Source organism: Glandiceps talaboti, chromosome 4 (assembly GCF_964340395.1).
Source record: "Glandiceps talaboti chromosome 4, keGlaTala1.1, whole genome shotgun sequence".
Taxonomy (NCBI): Eukaryota; Metazoa; Hemichordata; class Enteropneusta; family Spengelidae; genus Glandiceps; species Glandiceps talaboti.
The window spans coordinates 10,616,713-10,643,548 of record NC_135552.1 but is presented as its reverse complement, the minus strand read 5'-3'; the positions used below and the strand labels follow the sequence as shown (position 1 = coordinate 10,643,548).

The 26,836-nt window shown below is 34.7% G+C and overlaps 2 protein-coding genes across 2 annotated transcripts in view; one reads left to right on the top strand and one right to left on the bottom strand.

Annotated features, from left to right (window-relative positions):
• The window catches only part of LOC144434145 (uncharacterized), a 29,268-nt gene extending 27,967 nt beyond the window's left edge, over positions 1 to 1,301 (top strand). Inside the window, exon 31 of the mRNA XM_078122600.1 lies at positions 273 to 1,301. Coding sequence (XP_077978726.1) covers positions 273 to 757 — 485 coding nt within the window. The 3' untranslated portion in view covers positions 758 to 1,301. The remainder of the gene's footprint in view (positions 1 to 272) is intronic.
• Positions 1,302 to 12,288: 10,987 nt separating this feature from the next.
• Positions 12,289 to 26,836, bottom strand: part of LOC144434500 (putative sodium-coupled neutral amino acid transporter 11) — a 53,182-nt gene continuing 38,634 nt past the window's right edge. The window contains exons 5-14 of the mRNA XM_078122960.1: positions 24,940 to 25,005; positions 23,114 to 23,128; positions 20,394 to 20,408; positions 18,872 to 18,978; positions 17,604 to 17,683; positions 16,944 to 17,014; positions 15,803 to 15,964; positions 14,757 to 14,869; positions 13,913 to 14,059; positions 12,289 to 12,840 (exon numbers count right to left, since the gene is read on the bottom strand). Coding sequence (XP_077979086.1) covers positions 12,529 to 12,840; positions 13,913 to 14,059; positions 14,757 to 14,869; positions 15,803 to 15,964; positions 16,944 to 17,014; positions 17,604 to 17,683; positions 18,872 to 18,978; positions 20,394 to 20,408; positions 23,114 to 23,128; positions 24,940 to 25,005 — 1,088 coding nt within the window. The 3' untranslated portion in view covers positions 12,289 to 12,528. The remainder of the gene's footprint in view (positions 12,841 to 13,912; positions 14,060 to 14,756; positions 14,870 to 15,802; positions 15,965 to 16,943; positions 17,015 to 17,603; positions 17,684 to 18,871; positions 18,979 to 20,393; positions 20,409 to 23,113; positions 23,129 to 24,939; positions 25,006 to 26,836) is intronic.

Here is a 26,836-nt window from a genome sequence, read left to right as displayed (position 1 = left end):
GACAAAGTATGGAAGTGTTGGTTTGGATGAACCAATCAGAATAGTACTATGAGATTTGACAACCAATCACAATGCTTGATACATCTACTTTCTGTGGCCGCTGTCCCGCCAGTGGTAAGAGTGCCCTCGCAGTCAAAGTAGCCATGTAGCAGTAAGAACACACTTCAGCGTCAATTTACCGATACACTTAAAATTTGTAACAAATCCACTGAAACTCTTCTGAAATTGAGTAATTAATGATCAATAGTAAAAGCCATTTTTCCACTTTTCAGATAAAGATGCTACTAAAGAAAAATATGTTGCTGAGCTTTTGGAAGACTCCAGCCAGCTTCTTGATGAAATCAGCAAGCTTTCTCAGACAGTGTCTTCAGAAACACGCGAGACGACAGAGACCATACAAAGAAGCAATAATCTAAGTGAGCAGACTTCTAACAAAACCGTTGGCAGTAGTCAGGGTCACTTATCAACCAAAAACACCCCGAGTACAGAATATAACGATAAAGTTACAAGAGTGGAAGCGTGTAAACAAAATGACTTGACAAGTGTTACTAGCAGTCCAGTCAACGAACTTGATATTGCGGAGTGTCCTGTACCTTGTAAAAAGCCCAGAATAGCCGAGAGATTGGCTGGTCTTGTAGACGATTTCACGGAGGATAACCTCACTGAGTTATCTAGCGAAGAAATCTTTCAAGCACATCAAAATGTCTCTTTACTGATGAATTCAATTGTTGGTGCTCTCAAACAGAAATGTAAATAATTCTACAAAATTTGAAAAAAAATCACTGAGTTCTAAAATTCTAAGACATAATTATTGTAACATGGTAATGTTTATTGTTCATATCTTCTCTTTTTTTTAACAATGTATCTTTACAACTTCAGGTGTTATACAGTTTCCAGACAATTTGATATTTTTATACACCAGTATTTGTTCATTTCAAATGGTGCTGTCATCTATCCTGTCCAAGCTTATCATCATTATACACACACTGTCAACAGTAAATAATTTAACAGTATCATTTATTTACTCCCAAGATATCCTATACCTTACTTTTTTCACTCATTATTTTTCATTTCTTTCAGTACATTTTCGGACCATTTTCGTTGTCAATTTCAATTTCGATTTCTCAGTTGTGTTTACTTTTTTCAACTGTTATGAGGTTGTTAATTTGGTGTACCTAGCTTTGTGATGTTTTTATTTGGGGTTCCCTAGGTTTGTATGCATTATTACTTGTAATTTTAACATAGTTACCACGCCATTGAAATTTCACTTGAACCCAACAAGTTCTGTTGATAACTAGTATTCTGCCTTGTTGATGTTTTTATGCAATTTTTAGAAATGAAATAAAAGATATTTAAAATATGAAATGTTGTCTTTGCTGTTGCCATAGAAACAATCACAGTTTTCAGATTACCACACAAGTCTCTCTAATATGCATCGTCGGATATTCATGATTTTGTACTTTCCTCTATTAGCCATATTTCCAGGTATATAAAACCCCATGTAAACCATATGTGAGACAGAGTCCGAGACTCATGTTGAAGAAAGTCCAAAGTGAGACCGTATCTGAGACTGGATTTGAGAGACTCGTATGATGTAAACAATAAACAGCGGACAGCAATAGAAGTCATCGCATGACCAACAGATGCAGCTAGCTAAACACGGCACATGATCAAACACAAATCATGGTCACTTGACCCAACTATGTGCAAATTGAAACAAACAAACAAACAAACAAACAAACCAAATGCATTGCATACAACGACGATTCAACAGTGACGTCTTTAGAATACGAAACAAGATACATATGTGTAGTTGAACAGATCGAGGTTTGAATTACACATAAGTTGTCTGGGCTACACTAGCCAAAATACTAGGCTGTGAGGCTACCATTTACCCATCTCAAAGACTCAGGTTTGCTTGCAAGTACGGTCTATTTGATATATGAGAGTTTGAGCATGTTCTTCATTTTGAGAGTCTCAGTTCTGATCTCACTTCTCCTGTATTTGGGGTCTTACATACTGATATTTCTAAACATTTTAGCATCAACATTATATTGAAATAATGTTTAATGAGAGTATGTTTACAAATTAAAAAGGAAGTCACACATTTAATATGAAAGTAACAAATACATGAATAGTACTTGTACAACATCAAGGCAGTCTTAAATTTGGTGATCCATCTATGAAAAGTATTACATATTATTAAGTATAAACCAGAGATTATTTGCACTGGTGTGTGCACACCGACTAGTGGTATTTGCACTGCAGTGCAGTAATGAAAACATTATTGCATTTCTCATAATGATAGTCATGGTATGTTTACCAAAACCTAAACAGAGCAAGCCATTACCCTAAGAATCTGCCATTTTTTGAGAAAATGGTGATACAGACACACACACAGACACACACACATTATCGTGCATAATGTGGCTTTCCATTTATCTTATTGGTTCTTCCTTTCGCACTGATCCTGAGTGTCTGAGGGACCCAGTTTATTAATTACAGCACTCCCTATTCTAGAGCAGATACCTCCACACACACCTGTCACTGCATAAATCCCTACAGCAGTCTTAGCAGATCCTGCAACTAATCCAGCAGCAATACCACCCACACCGCCCCCAGCTATTACTCCAATGACTGCCACGGCAATAGCTCTCCAATTTTGAAGAAAAATAATTTGCGACCCTTGACTGTTATTCACATCTTTTCGGTTTCCTTTATTTGTAGTCATTATCACTCGTCCATCTGCGTCCATTATAATCAGATACGAATGCTCCCTATTTCCATACCAAAACGTCTCTGTCTTATTTCCGACAATTATGAATTCAGCATTATTTGCTATCTGAAAGGTGGAAGTTGAAAAAAAGGCATGTGAATTGAAGAGATACAAGAGTAGCAGTATCAATCCAGAGTATTTAAAACAAAATAAATACGTTTCGATTGTACTTTAAAGGCATTTATTTTCAAGTGCTGAATCTCATAAACTCGTAAAATTGTCAAATACCCCATCCTTAGATTCAATAACGTTGGAATATTTCTATATACAAATATTTCTCCTTCGATTTTGAATTAATTGGATACTGCCCTATAACTGTTAAGATGTATAGACATATCTTATCAATATTTCAATTACAACTTGTAGGCTAGCTCTACTTGTATTGTGCGAGAAAGATCACTTTTACGTAAGGGAAGGTTATAATTTAGGGATGAAAAGTCTATTTGTTTGTGTTTGTTTGTTTGTTTGTTTGTGTGTGTGTGTGTGTGTGTGTGTGTGTGTGTGTGTGTGTGTGTGTGTGTGACACACAAGCATTATATTACACTCCCTTACAGGAGATAAAAATGCACCCTTCAAATTCAATTAAATTTGGTACATACTTCAAACATAACTAATTAAAAAAAATATTGTGTTTAGGAACGAAATCTAAAGAAATTAAATGTGGTTGTTCTTTGAATTTCACTGACAAGGTGCATGCCACCTGATTAAGAATGGATAGTCACGAGTTTTAGTAAATACCACTCTGTTATTATAATCCTACAGTAAAAAGGAAGAGTCAACATCGTGATCATAACAACAATTACATTATAAGCTAGTACTCACACCAGTCATTGAGGACGGAAGAATTTGTCGTATATTCAATCCTTAGTTATCTTAAAGTTAAGGAAAAAAATGCAAAAAAGATCATTGAAGTAAATAAATATACAGATATAAAATTCCCACCTCAGGTTTTAGGTGTGCAGTGCTTGTCAATGCTTCTTTATACAGTAGTCTGTCATCGCCAGACAAGTTACCATCGTTGTTTCTCATATATCTCTTGATATCTTCCCATACTTTCAGCTCCTCATTCTCCTCATTCCCCTTAAATGAAAACGGGTTTTTTTCATAGTTACAAAACTTAATCCCAAAATAAATGACAAAGAAAGCGTGGTGAGTTAAATAATGACACAATCCCTAACAAATTATTCTAACTTTATTATCACGAAGTTAGACTACCATTCTTTATTTTTTAAATAAATTTGCATAGAGAAAGTGTATGTTTTCGTATAATTACTTTCAGGATAGACAGGGAACAATTGCATGACTGTGCGTACCTGTTTTGTGTATGGCGAAACGCCAGAATCGGAATATTCCATCTTGCTGTTGAGTGATGAAAATGCTCTGTCTGTGTTTGTCTATTGATTTATTCATTTTGCTTCTGTTTTTATTTGCCTTTGGAAAATAAAAAGCACAATGGTGAAAGATTGATGAAAACTTCATACCTCCACAAGATGATGTGCTTCATCCTCGCCACCACGTGCACCGTTACGACTTGCAGTCATATCTTAGAAAAACGATAGAAAATACAATAATGATAGGCGATATAGTGTATGTTCATGCCATGCGTGTGGATTATGTATTCGTGATAATAACAACGTAATACTATCTATTTCGAATGCCTTCATATTCTCTACATTGACTTGTATGTTGAGCTAAACCCGCATCAGCTGTGTCTTCGATACATGTGTGTGTCCGGGATATGTGTATGTTTGTACGTATGTACATATATATTATGTATGTGTGTGTATGTATGTGTGTGTATGTAATGTATGTATGTATGTATGTATGTATGTATGTATGCATGTACACTCCACACTTCCATCTCCCAGACGAAAAGGAATGTTTCTACACACTTCTTTAATTGTCAAAAGCTATAAACAAATTTTGATTGTCATGGTATATCTACCAAGTATAAACTTTGTAATGTCATGGGTCTAGACAATCTGACAAACCACACAAAACTATGTAAATAACTAGGGGTATAAAGTACCGAAGCTTAATACGGATATGAGGTAGACAAATAATTTTTTAGGGGGTTTGAAGAGATTTTTCAATTTTTTTTTTTGAATGAGAGGTCCCACAATTTAATACAAATGAAAGTCAACACATGAAAATATAGCCACGCTTTGTTCATAAAACGTGCATTTGACTTACATTGTTAGAATTTACAAAGACATTACAAACAACTTAAATCAGTACACGTGTACCTTCATTTAGCTTTCTACCAAGTTCGACACCCTTTCGAACAATACACGGTACTTTCAATGAAACACTGACACTATAAGACGATATGTACGATATCTCATTATATTTCTGCATATGTAGTTCTTAGAAAGTGTTGAAACAGTGGTGCAATAGACCTGTTGCCGGTTCCCAGATTAGGCTGCAATGGATTCTTTGCTGTCCAGGTACGGAGTTGAGAAAGCATAAAAGGCCGTTGTGCCGCTATAGATTCGTGCCAGGGGTAATAATTGTAAAGCGCTTTCAGCATTCACATTACAATACTAGTATCTATCCTACCAGATTCCCAATTATACAGTTAGTGAGAAACAGTCGTGGTTCAAATCTTGCCCATTATGACTCCACTTTAGCAACTGTTCTCGACGGCAGACTATATTCTACAACAATTTTGTATGTAAAATTCTATCATTTTCAATGATTTAAAAAGAACTGAACAGGTGAAGAAAAAATGAGCACATATCTACTCGTCTATGAGTACTTGTTTCTCAGTGACATACATCTTTGGCAGTATTTCTTTATGCATATCTAACGCAGCATGTCAAACCATTTTAGACGAAGTAAACAGACAGTATATTAAGTTACTAATCGTCATTTGTTGTCTTAAAAAGTTAAAATAGACAGTACAGTATACAAGTTGCGTAATGAGTTTATGTGTTCATGTTTCACTGAGAAAATTATGTCCCACAGTCCCACTAGCAGAATAGATTATTAATCGAACAGTCGGTATATCTGAACAAAACGATTCCGATTTTACTGTATAGTCTTTGTGATGACTTTTAGAACTACTTTATTGGTAGCCCAATGATACGTATACCAGTACTGAGTTATTAGTAGCCTTATCACTAGCGTATTGATATATTAGAAGTTGTGCTTTTCTGAACTATGACGGACTGAAAATAAAGTTGTAGTGTTTAGTTCTAATACGAAACCTCTCCGTGTTTTGTGTAAACTGTGGACTTTGGTGGGAAAGTATCACAGTCTTGTTAAAAGAATGCAAATGTTTTACTATACAATAAACTCAAACAATAATTGAAAAGAAAACCTCTAAAAATGTTTAAAACACTATAAATTAATGCGTATCATAATATTGTTTTCTTGGGGCGCATTACATAAGAATCACCAAGTGCAAATATTGCCTGTACTCACCGTCTAAATGTCAGCTTTTGTGCAAAAATCTCTTCTTAAAGTGTTGCCTGTAAGGATCTGAATAAGTGCCAAGTATTAGGTTTGCAACGTGCTTTATAATATGTGTATGAGTCAACCTTCAGCCAATCAGAGATCGGCGTTTAGTAGAAAAAAAATGTACTGATAAGGCGAGAGAAAAAAAATAATTGCGTGTTTCCGCCGGATAAGGCCCCCCCAAAAAAATGTGGTTTCGATTAGGCTAAATTTTAGAATAGGTAGGGTGTGTAAGGTCAGTCAGAATATCCCTTCTGTGGTAGTTTGATGAAATATGTACAGACATTACTGGGGAAAGAAAACAAACGTGGTCAAGAAGACGAAGAATTTCTATAAGTTTTTGTTTTAAATGTTGAAAGAAAATGGTTAGGGTGGTGGTGTAAACTATAGGCGGTCGGGTTATCGGATATACACATTTAAAAAAAATGTTTTGCCTGAATAAAGTCACCAATGTGGACGGAAAATCCCAAATTCTTTGAAAATAGGGACGTGCACTACCATATCCTTTAGCTAGCTAGGCCATTTCGTAATGTTTGAATAGTTCCAATATTACATGTAAAGTAGGTCGCTTGGAGATTACATCAGTAACCACTCGACCATACCGTATAGCTGGTTGACATTTAATTTGTTACTGGTCCCGATCGATGGATCTTGGAAGTCACTTGTTGCTGGACACAACATGACGAGTGACTTTTCACATTTACATCACCAACATACATGAATACGAATAAATTATGTTGTCAAATTTCAAAACAACATTCAATGTTTTGTATTCACAATAATTTTGGCATTCCTGTAGATACCACGAGACATGGAGGGGGGGGGGGGTATATGTTCGCCCCGGATATGGTTGCCCCAAAGAGATAATGGGTCGGATGTATAGTGCTCAAGAAGTACAGCATTAGAGTCCTAGTCGAGGTATAGGTGGTTTGCACCAACCCCTTGGTACACTTTACAGAAACACAGGTGCCAACTAAAATTGATATTCCCATGACAGTTCATTGTAAGAATTCCAGTTATCTCAGAGAAAGCAAGAGAGAGAGAGAGAGAGAGAGAGAGAGAGAGAGAGAGAGAGAGAGAGAGAGAGAGAGAGAGAGAGAGAGAGAGAGAGAGAGAGAGAGAGAGAGAGAGAGAGAGAGAGAGAGAGAGAGAGAGAGAGAGAGAGAGAGAGAGAGATTTAAACGTAAAATCAAAATTTGGTAGGTGGAGATTTAATTGATTTAATTTTTATCTTTTTTGAATAATTCTTATTTTTGTATTGCTTCGACCCAAACAAAACGAAAGGTCAGTCAGAATATCCCTTCTGTGGTAGTTTGATGAAATGTGTACAGACATCACTGGGGAAAGAAGACAAACGTGCATGAAGGTCAAGAAGACAAAGAATTTCTATAAGTTTTTGTTTTAAATGTTGAAAAAAAAATGGTTAGGGTCGGTGGTGTAAACTATAGGCGGTCGGGTTATCGGATATACACATTTTAAAATATTTTGCCTGAAAAGAGTCAACAATGTGGACGGAAAATCCCAAATTCTTTGAAAATAGGGTCGTGCACTACCATATCATTTAGCTAGCTAGGCAATTTCGTAATGTTTGGATAGTTCCAATATTGCATGTAAAGTAGGTCGCTTGGAGATTACATCAGTAACCACTCGACCATACCGTATAGCTGGTTAACATTTAATTCATGGTCCCGATCGATGGATCTTGGAAATTGTTGCTGGACACAACATGACGAGTGACCTTCCACATTTACATCACCAACATACATGAATACGAATAAATTATGTTGTCAAATTTCAAAACACACTCACTGTACATGTTTTATATTCCCAATAAGTTTGACATTTCTGTAGATACCACGAGACATAGAGGGGAAGAGTGTATGTTCGCCCCGGATATCTCCCGGTTGAGATATAGGTGGTTTGCACACACACATACAGGCATTTGTTTCCCGAGTTATGTCTCAGAATATTTCTATCAGAATACACTAAAATATCGTTAATATCATTAATATTGACGTACATAATATTATGAGCCATAACTCGGGAAACAAATGCCCGTGGGTTTGCACCAAACTCTTGGTACACTTTACAGAAACACGTGCCAACTAAAATTGATATTCCCATGACAGTTCATTGTAAGAATTCCAGTTATCTCAGACCAATGGAATGTTTTCTTCCATTTATCAGACGAGAGTCCTCTGAGATAACAAATAAATGGTATCATTTAGCTAGCAAATTATTGATTTTAAACAAATTTGTCATGTGTCCAGATTGAAGACACTATATAACGAGTATGCATTAGCAAGCAAAAGCGTAGTTCCAGGGCACAGTTGGGGACATTCTATATCAAAATGGTTTGCTCAGTAAGTAAGATAGAGCATGTACGAACAAGCATGAAGGCTCTGTCTGAGTTAGCATCTAAGAAAAATGAGGAAAAGTCATCGAGGACTCTGATACCTCCGTCAGAGAGAAACATGCTACATGCAACACCATGTTACAAACATGCTACCAACAACAAGCTCTGGAACTTGAAGCGAAAGAGAAACTCTAACACCGGACCCAGTATGTGTTACATCAAACCCAGTTCAATGCACATAGTAAAAGCATGATTTTGATTCGACAGTTTTGTACAAATAAACATGTCTTCTGTCAAATTAGTTAGTTTCTGGTAGTCGTCTCTTTGCTGACATGACGTACGTGCCACTGTCTACATATACGTATCTCGGCCTCTCTGTAAATTGCTGTTGACATTCATTTCACTCAGAATAACACGATAAAAACGTCTTGAGTTGTTCACGATAGTTTAAATAATATTGATGTCGACAGACGTCATTGACAAACAGATTTGTCACTAGACAAAAACTAGACTCGATTCGTATATCGCTAACACGTACTAGTAGTAGTCAAGTACGCTCGACTTCGGAGCAAGTCGTTGTACCCATGGAAGTATATATACTTCCATGATCAAAGCAACCAAAATATGAATCATTGAAATTTGAATGCGTAAACATGTAGGTTTTAGGGGACGGGCAACTAACGTATCATCACATGACCTTTTTGATCCAAGGTCAAGGTTATAGTTTCCCTTCTTTAACATTCACATGTTTTCCCTGTCATCAGACACAACCTGTTACTATTAAAAGCTGCAAATCAGCCAAAAATAGCGAATTATATAGTCTTTCCGAAAATGTTTAGCAAAAACATATTTGGGGTTAACTTCATAACAAAATTATGTTACCAAGACAACTGGTATCAAGATATGCAATTATACCAACACGTAAAATACTGATCATTTCAGGGTTTCAAAGTGCTATAGATATGATCACAGACTTGTCTGTGGTTTTAGGGATGGGCAACTCACTTGTCACATGACCTTTCCGATCCAAGGTCAAAGTCAAAGTCTGAGTACAAGGTCACCTTAAATTGTTTCACTTATATAGAAACATTCCAAGTTTTTTTACTATCTGCCTTCAGACATGAAATGAATACAAGCTGCAAATCCGTCATATATAGCAATTATATAGTCTGTAATAAAATTTGTAGCAAAGGCGTATTTGGGGTTAACTAATAGTTACAAACATTTGATTAAACCACACTCAGACTGAGTGGCAGATTTTGGGATGTTTCAGACTCCAAGCTCATTGTCAATGTTTATCACATGCTTCATCAAATGCAACTTTGTTTGGCCGCAGTGTGTCATACTTCTTTTGTCACTGTTACAATGGAAAATACACATATAAAATATGTCTACCAGTTATATGAAAGATTCAATCATGAAATAAATACTTTATTCTTCAATCTCTGTAATATTACAGTAGACAATACACTTTCTATACAATAAATACTGTAGAACTGTACACGACAAAAATAACCATTACAACATTTACAGAAATTCTAACAACAACAAAGTTCCTTTATGTACATCATCTGAGGTCTATGAACATTGCCCATTCATAATAAATCATTTCTAAATCTGCATATGGCAACACTACTAACAACAGAAGTCAGTTAACTTGAATTATCAGACACCTAAGGCAACACAAATCTTACTATAATAAACATTGCTACATTTTATCGTCTGACTAGACACAAATCTTTAAAATATTTATAAATTTCACTGTCTTGCTTGACAAACATGTTACTAAAACTGATACATTTCATCCTCTAGTGCAAGAAAAAAATCTTATTAATATTGCTACATTTTCTTTGGTAAGCTATCTTTAGGTGATTCACATCCCGAAAAATGTAACTATTTGTTCAGCCAGATGATACAATGTTGCATTTATAGCAAGACATTTGTGATTTGTATCAAGCAAGACGATACAATGTAGCACTGTTAGTAAGATTTTTTTCAAGTCAGACAATGTCCTCTTTCAGGGTAACTGGTCTAAATATTATATAAAACAATACATACTATAATTGGCATTGGATTGAAAACTAGATATCTTGGTCGACTGATACATTTGCTGTTGCTGGTGCTATTTTCATCACTCCAAACACATGCATGGATAAAAAAGAGCTCAAAACAGAAATGTGCCAGCCTATGTTTCATTGTACTTGCGAATTGTTCTACAACATATTATCATGAAGTTGCCACATTTTTGTTGTTTAAATACAAGACTTGTCAAGTAAACATTTCATGCATTCTTTTTTGATCAGAACAAACAAATAGTAACTTTTCTTTGTTTCTAATATACTGCTCTAAAGTGATTTTATTTCCCTCAAAATCTACCACTACAGTGACTGCAGGCCACACAAGATTGGTACGGAAGGTGATTCAAGTCTACCACTCGATTCTGTACTCATTAATACATGAATGACTACTAGCACTCACATAAGGGAAATATTGCTTAAATCAAAACTGTCATTTTTTTCAAAGTACAAGATATAAAATTATTGAATAAATGTTTCATTTGAATGAACCACTGTATAGCAGGCTATTAAAGTACTTTGATCAGGATGGCGTGAAAACTACTCGTAACTTACTACAAAACTACAACTAATCATAGACAATGGAGGGGAACTATTAATGATAGAGGGGGTCAAGCTGATCATAGACAACGGAGGGGCACTGACCATAGAAGGTGTAGGGGTAAATTGATCAGGATGGAGCATTCACTACTAGTAACTGTGCAAAACTACAACACTAAACACGGATAATGGAGGGTAAGTGAACAATGGCAGGGTTCGGCAAACTAAGCATAGACAGTGGTAGCTAACAATAGACAATAGAGGGAATAGATGATAGAAGGGATCTAACGATGGAGGGGAAATCAAATTAACAACAGACCATGGAGGGGAACTAATGACAGAAGCTCAGAGGGGACTAAACCATAGACTGACTGTGGGGAAATAATGATGGTGTGGAAAACTAATTATAGATAATATGGAGGTAACTGACCATAAACAATGGAGTGGTAAATTGTCAATCAAACAAACAAGAAATACTTGAACAACATGCAAATATCAAACCTTGGTATTCATATATATGCACTATTTGAACACACTCATAAGTTGACTTCTGTTATACGTTTGATATCATTGTAACCAGCGCATTTTAACTATACTCATGTACACAGACAATATATAGTTATGTAACCCTGTATTCGTAAATCTCAATATTTCAGTTGTTACATTTTTAGTTTCACATATATAGAGTTTTCATGTCGATAATATTTAGTGAAATATCAAACTTAAAAAGTGCTTTTCTGGTTTGCCTGGACTACCAGTACAGCAAAATATCACAATGATGACTTTTCATGTTCTATGGTTAATAGCCTGGAGAACCAGCACTGAGTAAAACAAAATATTATAGTGACTCGTTTTATAGTTAGCTTAGATCATATTTGTGATTGCTAAATGTTGATGTTAGAAAGACTCTTTGAATATATGAAACATTAAAAACTAGTAAATATTTTAATGTGAAGGCATAAATGGCAGGGAGGGTTTACAACACCAAATATAATCATTGGCAAAATCATCACTTCTCATGATTTCATTTTTTCCCCTATCATCTACTTTTACACATAAAATGAGCAATAAATAAGAATAGACTGATTTTTTTTATTGAGTTAGAGAGTCAGGTTGGTTAGGGATAGACCCCCTAGCATCAACCTGATTTGTACCCTTGAGACATACAGTATAATTGGGAATTTCAAAGCATACCAACTATTAAGAATAAACATTGTATTGCCATCATTTATGAATACATGTACTTGATTTCCTGTATGGCCAAAACTATAAAATATGGCAAAAGCATGTTTCGGTTCTGATTCGTTTATAAATCCTGAGATCTAGGGTAAAACTGAAATAATTGAGTCTGTGAAATTATAGAACGTCTCTAACGTGGAAAGCTCAGTCTCATTGCCATTCACATGGACGTAAGGCAATGTTTTGTTGACTTGACAATACCACATCTCGTGTCCATGACTACAGGACTGGGAGAATATCATAGACATGATGAAGCCTACAACCATAGATAGTACACCTATAATACAGATTATAAGTGCCGGAAGTTTACGAAGTGAGTACAGCTTGCCTTCCTCAAATCGTAGATAGGATGCAGCAGGGAGGATGAAGACTAATGGAACAGCACCCAGGACACCCTAGGTAGGCAAGAAAAGAGAACGTGTGGTTAGAATGACTCTTCTGAATCCGACGCAAATTGCTGTCTGCATAAGTAACTCAACGTAAAATGCATGTACCTAAGAAAAAAACTGTAACCGTTTGCTGTTACTTTGTTCAAACCCATTCTTAGTGAAAAATCAATAAAAAAATCACCGTACAAAATTTTGAAATAGAAGTCAAATTGTTATCAAAAGTTCGTTGATTAGAAACCAATACCATGATAAATTCATGAGAAAATAACAGACTGGCTATTTCCTTGAGAACAAGATGATGAACTTCCAAAAGTTTTTTATCATTTCAAAAGAACCAAGAACGAGCTTTCACATGGCAATCTTTGGAAATAATTGAAGAACTTTAATCTATAGGGTAATTAAGTCCACAAGACACATTCTACTTTACCACTGGGCAAGATTTGAACAACCATTGTGCCCCTGTATTCTAGCTAATACCCTGACATTCAAATGGGGTCCAGGTAGGATGAAATTACTAGGTGAAGGATTTAACACCAGAGGAAGTATAACGGTAAACTGACTGTGATGGGCAAATAATTATGCAATGATTTATTCACATTGTGGGAAAGCTATATATATATATAATATAAATTCAATTTTTGCATTATTATAATTATAACTATGAATTAGAATAGAACATGTATTTTGGTAAGGTTGGGGAACCCTGATACCAGAAAGGGAGAAAGGGGTAAAAATGGCAGGGTTTCCCCTGTATTAAAAGTCTATGGTAATTTTGTTTGGGAACCCAGGTAAAATAACATGGGAACCCTGGTAGATTTTACCTAATTATCGCCCTTAGCAGAAACACTGTATTTTACAGTTGCCAGCAATACAACTTCCAAAAAGTCTTGAATCCACAAAAAATATTCAAAGATATTAACAGATTGAAAGAGCAATGGTAAAATGTTGAATTGTTTGTGTGTATGTGTTATAACCTTAATGTAATTCATATGAACTACCCAAGCTGATGAATATTTTTGGTTATTTGAATCTCTCGACCACCAGACAATATTGGTGGTCAGAGTTTGAATATACTTACATTAAGTTCTAAGACAACTCCTAAACAATCTGTTGCCATGGAGATGCCTAATGTGAGGCCTACCAGTATAAGGGTTTCTACAAGATGCCTCGTTAACGTTTGTGGTTTCTCAGCATAGCCCCAGTTGACAATTATATTATCTAGTACCTAAGAACAGAGAGAACAACCACGTTAGATGTGAAATCCAGTAAATAAAGCAAACTGAGCCTTCTCAAATTTTAGTCTCCCACATTTGCATTACTGCCGTTTTCAAATGAAAACACAACTACATGGAGACAACAAAAACGCACACGACAATACAAATGTTGAAAGTGAACGATCGTTTTCGTAATGATCTGTTGTTATTCAAAAATGGAATCTAAGAATTAAATCGGTGAAAATGAAAAGATTTGAATATCGCATTGTGAAAATAACAGAAATTACACATATTTGACCTCAGGAAAGACCCTTATCGATGATGTAGTTATGCATGAGCTTGCATAAATCGTTTCATTAATGATTGCGCATATATATACAACAGCAGTGTTTTCGAATTGTTTCGCCTTCTGTGCTTATGTGTAAATGGTCAAAATAATTGATATGTCCTTATATAGTGGAAACATGAAAACATTGATTTTTAGCATTTTTATTTGAAAATGTCATCTTGTTAATGCAGCTTTAATAATCTGATTGCAACCAGTCTAAACTTTCTGAAATCAAGAAGTCTTCAAATAATTTTGTTGAGATATTGAGCAGTTGATTTTGAAACAAAGCATTTCATTGGATATGTGAACATGATAAATTTACTCAACATGTAACAAAGCTTTCTATTGGATAATATGTGAATGACTATTTTTATACTTACTTCTCTTGTAACAAAGCATTCTATTGGATATGTAAACATAATAGTAATACCATAGATAAACCTGGCAGCATTGGCCAAGTCATCTTCATGACAATAGTTTTCCAAAATATCACCTTTGACAAAAAAAATAGGAGAGATTTTTTATGAATACTGTGTGTATGTATGTGTGTGTGTGTGTGTGTGTGTGTGTGTGTGTGTGTGTGTGTGTGTATGTGTGTGTGTGTGTGTGTGTGTGTGTGTGTGTGTGTGTGTGTGTGTGTGTTTGTGTGTGTGTGTGTGTTTTTGTGTGTGTGTGTATGTGAGAAAGAGAGATAGTGATGTGTGTGTGTGTGTGTGTGTGTGTGTGTGTGTGTGTGTGTGTGTGTTTTGCCAATTTTTCAAATGAAAATGTTTCCAAGGGTGTTTGGTAGTCTAAAGATTCTTATCTGTTTTTGTGCTTAAAGAGCAGCCCAGGGGAAGCTTTGAAATCATGTTTATTACTGTACCAAATAACAATTATATATAATTATGTATTAATCATTTGGAGAAAGATTTTTAAAAGGGGAATTTATAATCCCATATTTCATCTCAAATATTATCAACCATATTTTCTGCCATCAAGATCAATATTTGACACAGAGTAACTAATTTTTTGCTACCTAAAACACATAGTACCCTTGGACTAATCATGCCATAGTTTATTTTCTGATTCCAAGATGCATGGCGTGAGATGACGTCACTTAATGTGGTAACTTTTAGGCCTGTATTGTCTTTACTGTATTTCAACATTTCTGTCATTACAGGGTAGAAAGACATATCGACTACTTTAATTGCGAGTTGTTTTATAGAAGAAATATTTAATGCCATCAGTGACAGAGAAGAATTTTAATACTTAATCTAGGATATGTTCAGGTAACAACCATCCCCCCTGAGTAAAACATGCAAAACCCCTGCACATACAGAAATGATGACCTTGTATGGAGGGAGATACATGTGGTGCAGCATGGAACCAGAAACAGGACCATTATGCAGCTGGGCCCCAAATAATGCAGACTGAGTATTCTTACCCTGTGTATATCCAGTGAATGTGGCATAACCACATGCCCCAAATAATGCACTGATACCAAATGATATTAATACAGACCAATGAGCTACAAGAGACCAACGTTTTATTGTAGGATCTTCTAGAGAATCATAGATCAGGAAGGAGTTATGATGGCATACAAATGCTGTAAAAAAAGAAGAAGATAAAACAGAATATCAGTATTAATTTCAAAGTACAGTATTCAAATGATGACTATGTGGAAGTTAAATTCTGATATCTCAATTCAAGCCATAACACATTATTTGACTGCATGTATATCTCTGTTGGGCACAATGCAATCATTTTTAGAACCCTAAATTAGTTAGTGTGTCTATAGCACCATGTCACTGTTAATGTTCCTATTAAAATGCCAGAAGAGAGAGATCGAGACAAGAGAAAATAGTTTCAAACTGGTTTGCATAATTCATTAATGCTAGTAATACAATAAGTAACACTGAAGTAAAGTACTTTGATTCTCTCTGTGCTATACTCGTTTATAGCATTCATATCAAGTGTAAAAGTATATTGTTTCAATTGGTTTATTTACCAGCCTTAGTAGCATGTGGCCTTTCTAATAATAATAATGCGAATTTATAATGCATCTTTCCTCCTGAGAACTCAAGGCGTTCACAATTATTACCCCTGGCATGGATCAATGACAGCACAACGGCCCTTTATACTTCCTCAACTCCCTGGGGAGCAATACAATCCATTGCAGCCTTTATAAACACAATGGATTAAAGCATTCACATTACAACCTCTATCCTACCAGGTCCCCAATTATACAGCTGGGTTGACTGAGGCACAATCATGGTTCAAATATTACCCAAGGACTTTAGCTATTCAGAAACAAATGGCAGTGATGGGGCTCTAACCCGCAACCTGCAGATTCCAAGCCGGCCACTCTAACCATTCGCCCATCATGACCCCACAAATGTGGTCAATTAGCAAATGAAACATTAGACTTTTACACTTGACATGGATGATATAAACGATTGTGGTACATACAGAAAACGCCTTCCTTTGGTGTTATGGGTTGTAATGTGTTGGTGTGTACTACTAAGTTGACTGTCTTAAGTGCGAGAGTGTACATACGATATGTTGTAAGTCATCCATACACTTACCAAATGACATGACACCTATTGCTTGTGTGAAGTGTATATGGCCAAAGTCCCAGGCATCTTCTGTAGGTGGTCTGAAAACATGCAAAATACGTACAAGATGAGTTTAATATACAATGTGATGGAAATAAGTCTTTGTAGAAGACACAGACCCCACTATTCAGTCAAACTAATTTACATATTATGTTGTGATACAAAGTGATGTGCATACATCCCATGCAATATGTCATCTTTGCGCTAGGTTTGAATGAAACTGGATAATGTCAGAAATATGATGTATTACAGACAGGCAGATGGATGGATGAACAGATATTGTAATTGCCCCTCATTTGGGGGCTAAAGAGTTACTTTCACAAATTCAGACAAATAATCAAAGTATAAAATAAAGCATCTGGTATCTAGTATATGGCCTCCTGTTCTACGTTCCTATGACATTACAGTGCAGTGAAATTAAAAACACATTTCCGATACAAAAATAAAATTATTTTGTTTTAAAAACTGACAGTCCTCTTCAAAAGACAATTTCTCGTGAGAAATATACACACAAACAAAAGTGGAAATGAAGGGCGCCCTCACAGTTGTCTGTTAACTTATATACAAAATGAAAAACAACTTGATAAAAGGGGAAGTGAAGGACGCCCTCACAGTTGTATGTTAGCTTACATATGTGGTCCCATCGTTGCTGTCCTGATGATTATGACCAAAACTATAAATGCTACCATGAACAGTGAAACTATGGACACCTGAAATAAAGTGACAGAAATAAACTTTTAATAAGTTTTTTACATCGTCAACATTTTCATAATCAGATGACATCAGCTAGGACATAGAAGTATGCTAAGGAAGGATTATGTAATATATGTTAAAATACTTGCAGACAAAAGGTTTGCATGAACATTCTGCCATTGTAGATTTTGACCACTATAAATAGTAGTGTTTACTGGAAATATCTCACTTATAACTCACACACATTGTCGCTAGAGGGCGCTCTTTGCAACCAAGATCTCTCAACCTGTCTATCTCAAGAACTATCATGTCTCAATTTATAGGTCATGTTTTCCTGCTAATATGAGAGACAGAGTGTATTGGGAGATGGGTGGCTACATGGTACAGTTATACAGGAAGTAAAAAGTTACATTATGAATTATGGAATATCAAAAATTCGTACTTGTATTAAAAAGCATGATCTACAAATTTTGTGGGAAATGGCCTTACCTTTATATTCTACACACACACACACACACACACACACACACACACAAACACACACACACAAATAGAAATAATCATTTCTGTGTTATACCCTAATATTTTAGATAATATATCTTTTATGTGTAGACAATAGCACATTTTAGTACTATATGAATTACAATGTACAACTGTTACAGATATCAAATTACAGTTTTATGGTCTTCACTTTGAAAGTTTTTAAACAGCTAGTTTATGAATACAAACAATGGTAGTTGTGATGCTATCATGATAAACAGTGCCATCTATCTTACATACAGTGACCAAGACTGACAGCTTGCAGTTCAAAGCTCACAGCTAAATAGCGCCACCTATCAACCATACATGTAGAGTGTATATGACTAAGAGTTTGCAGTTGAAAGCTCACAGCTAAATAGCGCCACCTATCAACCATACATGTAGAGTGTACATGACTGAGAGTTTGCAGTTGAAAGCTCACAGCTAAATAGCGCCACCTATCAACCATACATGTAGAGTGTACATGACTGACAGTTTGCAATTGACAGCTCTCAGCTTATCAAATAATGTTGTGAATTGGTTAAATTTCTACACTCACGAGTGATTACGAATTCCGAAAATACCCCAACCTTCTTTTAACATCAGGAGTCAGTAACCATAGCAACAACACGATTCAATGAAAAGTCAATCAGATATGAGGGAACACAAATTGCACACCAACTCACCTTGACTAACTTTGTTATGTTACGATAGGCAGAGAGTGGCAGAGTAACTAACACTGTTGATACACTTATAATAAAATATCTATTGGCCAAGACATGATCTGTACCCACTGAAATGGAACAGAAATAGTCATCAACAATGGATAATATACATCATAAAATATACATGACAAAATGATAATAAATTTATATCGATATTTCTGTGTTATATTACATACTCTAATATTCATTTATATCTTTTATTACAATTATGTACCCAAATAGAATTGTCAATTTTCTATACAGTTGTAATAAAAATATATCTAATCTAATGTACTTATCAGTGATCACTGGTGTGTGTGTGTGCATACTAGTGATATTTGCACTGCAGAGCACTGCAGAAAATACATTTGCATACCAATAAAGTATGCAAATTAGGTTTATGCAAATTTGTCATTTCAGGGTAAACAGATGTAATAATAGCAACTCCATTAAAATAATGTACACTTTTTGCACCTTTTTTCGCAATTTATTGAGTTGCAAACAAGTACTTGGTATATGTTATTTCATATTGTTTTTTTTCAAGTAGAAAAACATAATAAAGTTGTTTTATGAATTAAAATTCCAAAATAAATACCCAATTCTCTTTCATATGGACACTTTAACATAGTATGTGCCTCGGAAATGAACTGTTCAAACCTTTTCTCTTACTTTGTTCAATAAATCCATTCTGAGTTCACATTCAGGATAAACTATGAGGGGGAGTGATATCATCATTTAGCCAATTTAGAATCCAATATATGGTCACTGACAAGTGTAGTGGGGTCAAAATAAAAGATTGATGGTGTCCTTGCAAACAAGATGGAGGAACATCAGATTTCTTTTATAATTTCAAAAGGACCAAGAACGAGTTGCCATAGCAGAGTTTAATAACTTTGATTTCAGTGAAATTAGTTTCCTGGCTACGTTAACCCATTTTTTTTTAAGTCTCCAACACTTCAAATAATATGTGTTGAAAACATATAAGCCTCATTGTGTAATCAGTGAAATTTTGACAGTCTGGAGAATTTACAAGAATGATTTAAAAGGAACACAGGCAAAAGGGTGCAAGTAAAATGTACTTAGCATGCATACATAATGTCTCTGATGTGTGTACAGCGCCCTCAGTGGTATAACTTGAAAATTGTCACAAAGCAAAGAAAGATTGTGAAAAGCAAGAAAGTTTGGCATTATTTTATAAAACTTTTTGTTGACAGATATCTTTACGCTGAATGGCTGGAGTAAGTATGTGAAACATGGAAAGGCAAATGATGTGTGAGATCAGGAATGAAGGCGGTCACCTGATGTTATAAACAAATGAACATAAAGGAGAGTGCAGTCAAGCAAATCAAGCCGACTCCTTGAATAGGTTTTAATCAGATCGATACAGGGATTGTCTTCTCAACCAAGCAATGCCTAGACTTTGTGCAAAGTCATCAGGACTTAAAGCATGACTCAAAAAAAACAACTAAAACAGCAAAATACATCACTATAACTACATACTTACTGGCTACGCTTTCAGCTGTATGATAAATAATATGCATGAAATAATATCAAAATGATACGCATGAAAAATTGAAAGAAAAAAAAGAAGAAAAATCATGAAGTGAAATCATAGTTTGTACTGTCATACTTTTAGACGACATTATTACACTGGTGAAATTTTAAACTTTGTATGACCACTTCATGTACTTATAAATTTACGACAACATGACAAGATTACGTTCTTAAAAATTTGAGTATTTTGGTGCAAGTTAGTCTGTAAGGTACGCCATGACGGGGCGCCCTCACAGGGCAGAACGTCACGACGTATCTTACAGTTTAGGTGCAAGTCTAACAGTAACAACAGTGTATAATGATGTACATGTACTTCATAAATTATAACATGAAAAAGCAGATGCAAACAAAAACAAAAACACACAAAAAGCAAAGATGCAGGTATATTACACTCCAACGCCCTCACCCCATCTGATTTTCATTCCACCGTCTTGGTGAATATTTTGTGGTATGTGACTCGGGTAATACTAAATATGCTGTTATGTTGTCAGTTTACAAACATTACAGATTGGGTGGGATAACTTCATCGCTAAGGTCATGGTATTTGATTTTAGATTTAATAAAAATAATTCAAACGTAAAAAAAAAAAAGAACAATAATTATATGAGCATCATTGAACGGTGTGGTGTGATTTCTATGAGTACAGCAGCTAGCATTGATAATGTTTTACAATCTGACATTTGAGTTTATGTATAACTCTTCAAACATCACATCTGCTGAAGTCTGACCATGGAGGTGCAGTCAAGTCTACTGTTCATAGGAACTCTCAGTAAATTTGCAATAGATTTACCATAACCGAAATGAAATCTTTATACTTTTGCTATTAATTTGTTCAAAGAAAATTTCAACATATTCTTACAATTGATCTCATGAAAAAAAAAAGGGATCATTGTGCAGATTTTTAAAATTAAAGTCACAACGTTATGATTGGTGATTTCCTGGAAAACAAGATAGTGAATCCCCTACTTTGTTTCATTATTTCAAAAAGACCAGCACCAATAAGCTTTCATCTGATAAAGTTTGGAGAGAATTGAAGTCTTTTGATTTTGAGTGCAATTTATCCTTGAGGGACAATCTATACATTTGACCATTTGTGTTTCAACAACTGTGTCTGTCATTTCCCAATAGTCGATTAGGTATTCACCTTCCAACTGACGCAATTTGTTCAGCTCCAAAAAGACTAATGTTGGTGATCAAGAAGTCAACACACTTGAGTCAATTTAATGATTTACAAAGTGCTAGAATTGACAGTATGCTAGGCTACATTTGAATAAGTTCCAATTTGCTCTTTCCAAGGCTCCCTTTTAAACACATGTGCATTCCCAGAAGTATGACGGAAGTATTTAAATGACATTTTTACAGCCATGTATAAACAGGCATAGTTATTTTTGCATTTACTTGTAATAACATTTGAAAGTTACAAAGTATTTTATGCTTCCCCGTAATTTTAAACAAGATGAAAAAATTGTTCTAAAAACTGTTGTCATTTCTTTTTAGGCAATAATGAAGGGAATTGTTTGTTTCTGACACACGACTTCAGATTTTTTTTTTCAAATCTTTATTTTTGGTAAAATTATTTTACCCAAAGACATTGAGATACTCATTGGTTGATCTCAACAATACTTCTATGATAATTTCACGAGATGTATGACAAGTAATTGAAGATAATGAATTGTGAAGTCGATGAACACAATATGCAGACTGCACGTCCTGTTTTAAATTCAACTTGAAATCTCAGAAAGACCTGGTTTTAGTCGATGGATTAATAAGAAACTGCCAGTGGCTTACAGTGTACATGTACAGTCTGAGTCAAGTTACTGGAAACACACCATTTTTTTATTTGGCGCTTACAAAATATTTCTAGTATTTGGACTCATATATACGATGAACACCTCAAACCTACAATGCAAGGTTCAAACCAAACCCTCTTCACAATCCAATAAACTTTATAAAAAAAATTGAAATGTTAGGCAGATATTTCTATTGGGAGTGTTATGTTGAATTAAGATTACAGAAAAAACACCCCTAAGAGATTACTAGATAACACAACTCAACACAAGTAGCACCCATGACAGAAGAGATAAATTTGATAGAAATATAGTCAGTCAGGTTTGACAGTTTTTGATTAAATATAAGTTATTTACAGAATATTTGAATAATTAATACAGTAGAGATTAAAGGGTAAAGGTCAGAAGAGTCTGTACTGATTGAGGCATTCCATTACAACTATATTTAAATTCAGAGGTCAAAGCAAAGGTCAATGCTTCCAGTGATCAATAATGTCTTGGAAGCCATTATGTTCACCTTCCTTTCTAATAAGGAACTCGCAACCCAAAGTGAGCATGCTTAGCTCCAAAAGACTATGGGATTACCTAGAGATGCCTTCATCCCTAATCTGCAGCGTTCCTGCTACAATCTGGGTGACTAAAACCAGATTATTTGGATTATCCAAACAATGTCTCAAGCTTGTTCACACAAAAGTTATTGATTTTATGTTAATTATCAAATTTCCCATGATGCACCATTCAAAATGGCAGGTTTGCAAGTTCCCTATTATTGATCCACTGGAATCATTATGTATTTTTACTTAGAGATATCAAGAAGTATATATATATGTATGCATGTATGTATGTACTATGTATATATATATTGCATACAGACAGTACTTACGAGCTGCTTCAGGTACTACATTGGACATAACATTGGCATATCATGGGGTGGTATGGAAAATGAGGCAAGCAATAAAAATACAACACAGTTACAAACGGTCACACATTTACACCAAATGCATATATCTTTAATATATACTAACAACTATCAAATGCAATACAAAACAAGCCCTACTATACAAAATTACTTTCTGTCTAGAAAGTGGTACAAACTGATTTCATATAGTATTGTTTTTTGTTTGTTTTTTAAATCAAAGGTGAAACCACTTAAAGTATTCAATTTGATTACAATTCTTAAAGCAATGTATATAATAAATGGATGTCTTGATGGCATTAAAATGTCATCTTTTGGCATATTACTAGTAGAGTTGATTGCTATCATTAGTATGGGTTTCCTTGACATTTTAACATCTAGATAATAAATTACATTGAGCAATATGTTATCTATATAACTGCTGATGAAAAGCAATTTTAGTAAATGGCGAGGTATGTTCAATTATTAAGGTAGTAACACCTAGTTGGTTATTATACTGGCAAGTTTTATCTTGTCTATGTAGAATAATACTTGATCAAGTTTCAGTTGTCTCTTTCACAGTGTTGATATGTAAACAGGTGAAAACATCGATAGTAGAATAATTATATGATGTGCACATGATTGGAGTAATACTAATAATGCATAGCTAACATTAAACTTTAAGGGACAGATTACCTTTTGTGAATTCACTATATTTAATAAAAAATTGGATGTTAAATGAGAAACAATGCATCGGTTTTACTCAATTTCAGTTATCACCATGAAGTTGGCAGCGATCAGAACTTTGACAGATTCTGAAGTGGCTTTGTTATATTTATTTATTTATTTGTTTATTTATTTACCATCCAACAGGCATTGCCAAATAACTAGAGGTTAGTGTTAGTGCAGGAGGAAACCTGGTGTCCAGGGAAAACCTGCATTGTTTGGTATTCATCAGTCAAACTGAATGACACTCTTCTTATTTACAGCATGGTAAATTTAATCAGACCCTAAATCATAGTCATAGTGGTAAGAAGAAAGTGGTTTAACCAATCAACCACTGACAACCCTATACATATATATCTATAGGGAAATTTAGGCAAACATGTTGTCGACTACATTGAATTTCTACTGTTATTTCATAACTGTAGTAAAAGGAGTTAATTACCGTGTAATGTAAGTTACAATGTATGCCACTTCTGCACTAAGTTTCTAACCAATGCCAGCTAAAAATTGCACTTGTAATGAACTTGTGAATGAAACCGCTGCATTTTATCTCATATTAACATCAAAGTTTTTATTAAACAATGTAAATTCACAAGGTATTCTTTCCCCACATATATATTTTCTGTTTGATGACATCAATCAATCAATCAATCAATCAATCAATGACATAAACATAAACAGTTGTGCATTATTGAAGTTTTACCATTCCAGTACATGTATTTGTGTAACATGTCAACTGAGGATGGTGACAATTGTCGAGTGCAATATAGGAAACTTTTAGTTCAACTCTTTTTTGTGTGGTAAAACTAAACGAATCTTCAAAAATACAATATATGAATATGTCAACAACTTGAAAAAGAAATTTGCATATTCATAAGGTATTGTACCTTCAGAGATAGTTTCCTTTTATTCACTTTTATTCTGTGTAATACTTTTTTTTATAATATAATAGTTGTATTCAATATTATGTTGAGACTCTGCAAATAACCTCATACAGCTCTTTGATTTGACTTTTAGTAGAGATAGAGAGATAGATCCACAAAGTAAGTCAGGTGTTAGTTTTAGTTGAATTAAGACTGTATACTTACAATGAAATATCCTCATGAGTACAATTGTAATGGTATCACCAATAATGATGTTATAGCTGATCATGGCTGCAATATAAAATGCACAAATTAACTAATTAGTATGTATTAAATATGGTTTAAAAACCTGTCAATATAGTTTTAATATATGGTGATACGAACCACGTACACCGTGTAACTCCTACCCCCTCTATATATGTATGTGTGTGTATGTGTGTATGTATGCATGTATGTGTGTGTGTATGTGTGTATGTATGCATGTATGTATGTATGTACATGTATGTATGTATGTGTGTATATGTATGTATGTATACTATGTATGTACGTACGTACGTACGTACGTACGTATGTATGTATGTATGTACAATGTATGTATGTATGTATGTATGTATGTATGTACAATACGTGTGTGATATTAATTTTTGCAATCATACTGGTATTCCCTATCTTTGATGATATCAAGTTTTCCAAACTGATAACAAACTGATCTTGACTCTAAAGCAATTGACTTGTTCACTGACTCTTATGAGCAGTACATTTCAACAAAGTTTTGCATTCAAGCATGATCAAATTCAAACATAAAATTTACTCTGTATAAAGTATCTACTGTTCTGAAAGGCTACAATTTGGTATTGACAGCGTAGTCAATAGTGCATGGATGATACTAATCACTTTCAAGGTCAAGAACATGATATTGACACTGCTGATGTGTCGGATACACATCAAAGTTAGTCATACAGGAAGATTAGAAATTGTATTGGGCTAGAAATAACAATATATTCAATATGAAGAGATGATCTTATCGAATTATAGACTTATTGACAGCATTCTGTACTGAAACAATTAATGTATGTGTACCCTCTATTAACGATAGCCAAATTTTGTTGGTGCATCACTAGAAATTGTGTGCATCAGTGGTGCATCAAATTGGCTTAGATGGCAGACTGGTCACCACATAGTAAGAGATAGGGGAACACCAAATTTTAGTGTGTCACTAGAAATTTTGTGCATCAGTGGTGCATCAAACTGGCTGAGATGGCAAACTCATGGTCACCACATAGTAAGATATAGGGGAACACCAAATTTTAGTGCATCACTAGAAATTGTGTGTACATGTAAGTGGGGCATCATATTGGCTTAAAGGGCATACTGATAATCGTATTGAGACTCAGATGGCTGAGCATTGTACGCATGACTTGATTATGAAAATATTAATGATGATTAAATTTGCAGTCATAGTTTACTTTATGGTGAAGTGGGTCATTTTAATACTAAGTCTTTTCAATCGAGTTTAGCTTTCACAAAGTATGAACATTTCATGACTTTATATGGTCTTGAGATATAAACGTCTTATATCTTTTCTACGTATGGTATTGAGGTCATGAAGGGGGAAAGTAATATTATGAATTTTGTATGACAATTAAATAAGGCCACTAATCTATCATTACAAATAGTCATGAAACATATAGCAATGTGTTTATGTGGACTATTGTATCTTACAGTTGTGCCAGGTTTTATTGCAATTGGTCCATATACACAGAGTTGTGTGCATGTGCACTACAGAAATATTTGGCTATTTGACCTTGAAGATAGAGGTCAAGGTCAAAGTCTCATTAGAAAGCTCATTAATATAGATAACGTTGCTCAAATGAGGTCAATATTTTGATTCCATAGTAAGTGGGAAAACAGTGAAGCTTTATAACAAAAATGGCTGTCATTCAACCATGATCGTGAAGGTAAACAAAATGACGTGCATATGCTGACTACAGCACCTGACATTTGTTGAATGTTTGGTTGAAATTGGCCTATGTATGTTTAAGATACAGGTGGACGTACGACTGGACGCTTGTATTACATGTGTACAGATGGATACATGAATGCACAGATGGACAGAATTTCT